The following is a 5,496-nucleotide window of genomic DNA, read 5'->3' on the forward strand; positions in this document are numbered from 1 at the left end:
TTCTGCATCTACTGAGATTATTATATGGTTTTTATCCTTCAATTTGTTAATATGGTGTATCACATTGATTGATTTGTGTATATTGAAGAATCCTTGCATTCATGGGATAAACCCCACTTGATCATGATGTATGATCCTTTTTACATGCTGTTGGATTCTGTTTGCTAGTATTTTGTTGAGGATTTTTGCATGTATGTTCATCAGTGATATTGGCCTGTAGTTTTCTCTTTTTGTGTTATCTTTGTTTGATTTTGGTATCAGGGTGATGGTGGTCTCATAGAATGAGTTTGAGATTTTTCCTCCCTCTGCTCAATGTTGGAAGAGTTTGAGAAGAATAGGTGTTAGCTCTTCTCTAAATGTTTGATAGAATTCACCTGTGAAGCCATCTGGTCCTGGGCTTTTGTTTGTTGGAAGATTTTTAATCACAGTCTCAATTTCAGTGCTTGTGATTGGTCTGCTTATGTTTTCTATTTCTTCCTTGTTCAGTCTCAGAAGGTTGTGCTTTTCTAAGAATTTGTCCATTTCTTCAAGGTTGTCCATTTTATTGGCATATAGTTGACTGTAGTCATGTCTCATGATCCTTTGTATTTCTGCAGTGTCAGTTGTTACTTCTCCCTTTTCATTTCTTTTTTTTTTTTTCTTTTTTTTTTTTTAAGTCATAGGCACATTTATATCCTCCGGAACACCAAGGTCTTCCCTTCCCCAGCAGTGCCACGGGAGGGCCAAGCCTCAGGAGGCGGCCACACTGCCACCCGAAGCAGGCCCGTGGGGCGGCAGGGTCATGGGTGGCAGGAACAGCGCCTTCAGCTTGCCCGACAGGCTGGCAATCTCGGGATCCTGGGCTTCGTAAGACTTGACCAAGCGGGCAAACTCAAGGACACCTTCCCCGTCGCAGCTGAAGCCATAAGCTTTGATAACCTCCTGCTGAATCTGCGTGGCCACGGGCAGCACGAATTGCAACATCTTGCCCATGTCGTTACACGCGTTGTCCCGAGCCTTGTCCATGCGCACGGCGCTCTCCGGCGCCGAGAACGCCTGGATCACCTCGGCCAAGACCACCTTGGCCTGCTCGGCGCTCAACGCTGCAGTTTGAGCAGAAGCGGACGCCATAGAACAAAAGATGCACGTGCAACGGCGCTCGAGAAACGCCCAGGAGAAACAAGCAATATCCTAGAGCGGCTCTCCCCGCGGGTGGGGCGGTAGGGAAATTGCATCAGCTTAAGCCGGAAACCTCCCGGTACAGCTTCCATTTCTCCAATTTTAACAACCGATAACGCGTTTGTCACGAGAACAGTAAGCTAACCTACAACCTAAATTTCTCGCAGCTCACTTGAAACCATTCTGCCGTTAAAAACAACCTGTAAGGTGGGGGTTTTCCGGTGAAAACCAGAAAACCTACTAGACAAATTCTAAAAGAGCTGTAACACTTCCCTTTTCATTTCTAATTCTGTTGATTTGAGTTTTTTCCCTTTTTTTCTTGATGAGTCTGGCTAATGTTTTATCAATTTTGTTTATCTTCTCAAAGAACCACCTTTTAGTTTTATTGATCTTTGCTACTGTTTCCTTCATTTCTTTTTCATTTATTTGCCATGGGATTTTAATGATTTCTTTCCTTCTGCTAACTTTGGGGTTTTTTTGTTCTTCTTTCTCTAATTGCTTTAGGTGTAAGGTTAGGTTGATTATTTGAGATGTTTTATGTTTCTTGAGGTAGGATTGTATTGCTATAAACTTCCCTCTTAGAACTGCTTTTGCTGTATCCCATAGGTTTTGGGTTGTTGTGTTTTCATTGTCATTTGTTTTCAGGTACTTTTTGATTTCTTCCTTGATTTCTTCAGTGATTATTTGGTTATTTAGTAATGTATTGCTTAGCCTCCATGTGTTTGTATTCTTTACAGATTGTTTCCTGTATTGATATCTAGTCTCATAGTGTTGTGTTCAGAAGAGGTACTTGATATGATTTCAAATTTCTTAAATTTACCAAGGCTTGATTTGTGACCCAAGATATGATCTATCCTGGAGAATGTTCCATGGGCACTTGAGAAAAATGTGTATTCTGTTGTTTTTGGATGGAATGTCCTATAAATATCAATTAAGTCCATATTGTTTAATGTGTCATTTAAAGCTTGTGTTTCCTTATTTATTTTCATCTTGGATGATCTGTCCATTGGTGAAAGTGGGATGTTAAAGTCCCCTACTATGATTGTGTTACTGTCGATTTCCCCTTTTATGGCTGTTAGCATTTGCCTCATGTATTGAGGTGCTCCTATGTTGGGTACATAAATAGTTACCATTGTTATATCTTCTTCTTGGAGTGATCCCTTGATCTTTATGTAGTGTCCTTCTTTGTCTCTTGTAGTAGTCTTTATTTTAAAGTGTATTTTGTCTGATATGAGAATAGATACTCCAGCTTTCTTTTGATTTCCATTTGCATGGAATAGCTTTTTCCATCCCCTCACCTTCATTCTGTATGTGTCCCTAGGTCTGAAGTGGGTCTCTTGTAGACAGTGTATATACGGGTGTTGTTTTTGTATCCATTCAACCAGTGTATGTCTTATGGTTGGAGTATTCAATCCATTTACATTTAAGGTAATTATTGATATGTATGTGCCTATTACCATTTTCTTAATTGTTTTGGGTTTGTTATTGTAGGTCTTTTCCTTCTTTTGTGTTTCCTGCCTAGAGAAGTTCCTTTAGCATTTGTTGTAAAGCTGGTTTGGTGGTGCTGAATTCTCTTTGCTTTTGCTTGTCTGTAAAGGTTTTGATTTCTCCATTGAATCTGAATGAGATCCTTGCTGGGTAGAGTAATCTTGGCTGTAGGTTTTTCCCTTTCATCATTTTAAATATGTCCTGCCACTCCCTTCTGGCTTGCAGAGTTTCTGCTGAAAGATAAGCTGTTAACCTTTTGGAGATTCCCTTGTATGTTATTGTTGCTATTCCTTTACTGCTTTTAATATTTTTTCTTTGTATTTAATTTTTGATAGTTTGATTACTATGTTGTGATGTGTTTCGCCTTGGATTTATCCTGTATGATACTCTCTGTGCTTCCTGGATTTGATTGACTATTTCCTTTCCCATATTAGGGAAAGTTTCAACTATAATCTCTTCAAATATTTTCTTGGTCACTTTCTTTTTCTCTTCTTCTTCTAGGATCCCTATGATTCGAATGTTGGTGTGTTTAATGTTGTCCTGGAGTTCTCTGAGACTGTCCTCAATTCTTTGCATTATTTTTTCTTATTCTGCTCTGTGGTAGTTATTTCCACTATTTTATCTTCCAGGTCACTTATCCGTCTTCTGCCTCAGTTTTTCTGCTATTGATTCCTCTAGAGAATTTTTAATTTCATTTATTCTGTTTTTCCTCATTGTTTGTTTGCTCTTTAGTTCTTCTAGGTCCTTGTTAAACGTTTCTTGTATCATTCTTTTTCCAAGATCTTGGATCATCTTTACTATCATTACCCTGAATTCTTTTTCAGGTAGACTGCTTATTTCCTCTTCATTTGTTTGGTCTGATGGGCTTTTACTCTGCTCCTTCGTCTGCTGTGTGTTTCTCTGTCTTCTCATTTTGCTTAACTTACTGTGTTTGGGGTCTCCTTTTCTCAGGCTGCAGGTTTGTAGTTCCCGTTGTTTTGGTGTCTGCCCCCAGTGGCTAAGGTTTGTTCAGTGGGCTGTGTAACCTTCCTGGTTGAGGGAACTGGTGCCTGTGTTCTGGTGGATGAGGCCGGATCTTGTCTCTGTGGTGAGCAATACCACATCTGGTGGTGTGTTTTGGAGATGTCTGTGAACTTATTATGATTTTAGACAGGCTTTCTGCTAATGGGTGGGGTTGTGTTCCTGTCTTGTTAGTTGTTTGGCATGGGATGTCCAGCACTGGAGCTTGCTGTCATTGAGTGGAGCTGGGTCTTGGCGTTGAGACAGTGATCTCTGGGAGAGCTCTCACTGATTGATATTACATGGGGCTGGGAGTTCTCTGGTGGACCAGTGTCCTGAACTCAGCTCTCACACCTCAGAGGCTCAGGTCTGACACCCGGCCAGAGCACCAAGGCACTGTCAACCACACAGCTCAGAAGAAAAGGGAGAAAAAATAGAAAGAAAGAAAAAAGGAAATAATAAATTAAGTTATTAAAATAAAAACTATATTATTAAAATAAAAAAATTTAAAAAGTAATAAAAAAAGAAGAGAGCAACCAAACCAATAAACAAATCCACCAATGATAACAAAAACTAAAAACTATAATAAATTAAATGTAAAATCAGAAACTAGTCAGTTGCATACAGTAAACCCCAAGTCTACAGTTGCTCCCAAAGTCCACCACCTCAATTTTGGAATGATTCATTGTGTGTTCAGGTATTTCACAGATGCAGGGTACATCAAGCTGATTGTGGAGATTTAATCCTCTGATCCTGAGGCTGCACAGAGAGATTTCCCTTTCTCTTCTTTGTTTGCACAGCTCCTGTGGTTCAGCTTTGGATTTGGCCCCACCTCTGCATGTAGGTTGCCTGAGGGTGTCTTTTCCTTACCCAGACAGGGCGGGGTTAAAGTAGCAGGTGATTTGGGGGCTGTGGCTCACTCAGGCTGTGGGGAGGGAGGGATATAGAATGCAGGGTGAGCCTGTGGCTGCAGAGACCGGCATGACATTACAACAGTCTGAGGCATACCGTGTGTTCTCCCTGGGAAGTTGACCCTGGATCATGGGGCCCTGGCAGTGGTGCTGCACAGACTCCTCGGAGTAGCCTGGATAGTGACCTGTGCTTACACGCTGGCTTCTTGGTGGCTGCAGCTGCAACCTTAGTGTTTAATACCCATCTCTGGTGTCCGCACAGATAGCCATGGCTCGCGCCTGTCTCTGGAACCCATTTAGGCGGTGCTCTGAATCTCCTCTCCTTGTGCACCCCAAAACAATGGTCTCTTGACCCTTAGGCAGTTCCAGACTTTTTCCCAGACTCCCTCCTGGCTAGCTATGTCACACTAGCCCCCTTCAGGCTGTGTTCATGCAGCCAACCCGTCCTCTCCCTGGGATCTGACCTCTGAAGCCCAAGCCTCAGCTCCCAGCTTTCCCCCAACCCTGGCAGGTGAGCAGACAAGCCTCTCAGGCTGGTGAGTGCTGGTCAGAACCAATCCTCTGTGCGGGAATCTCCCCGCTTTGCCCTCTGTACCCCTGTTGCTGCGCTCTCCTCCGTGGCTCTGAAGCTTCTGCGAACCCCCCTCTCTGCCAATGAAGGGGCTTCCTAATGTGTGGAAACTTTTCCTCCTTCACAGCTCCCTCCCAGAGGTGCAGGTCCCGTCCCTATTCTTTGGTCTCTGTTTTGTCTTATTTCTTTTGCCCTACCCAGGTACATGGGGCATTTCTTGCCTTTTGGGAAGTCTGAGGTCTTCTGCCAGCGTTCATTAGTTGTTCTGTAGGAGTTATTCCACATGTAGATGTATTTTTGATATATTTGTGGGGAGGAAGGTGATCTCCATGTCTTACTCCTCTGCCATCTTGAAGGTCCTCCAAGAAT

General features: G+C 42.5%; 1 protein-coding gene across 1 annotated transcript; it reads right to left on the bottom strand.

Moving 5' to 3' along the window:
• Positions 1-627: 627 nt before the first annotated feature.
• LOC309800545 (protein C10-like) lies at positions 628-1,367 on the bottom strand. Its single transcript, XM_082614711.1, has one exon. It carries the CDS (start codon positions 1,108-1,110, stop codon positions 730-732), a length of 381 nt encoding a protein of 126 aa, XP_082470837.1. The 5' UTR covers positions 1,111-1,367; the 3' UTR covers positions 628-729.
• Positions 1,368-5,496: the final 4,129 nt, after the last annotated feature.

The sequence above is a fragment of the Mesoplodon mirus genome, assembly GCF_964341445.2.
Source record: "Mesoplodon mirus genome assembly, chromosome: 3".
NCBI classification, from domain to species: Eukaryota; Metazoa; Chordata; class Mammalia; order Artiodactyla; family Ziphiidae; genus Mesoplodon; species Mesoplodon mirus.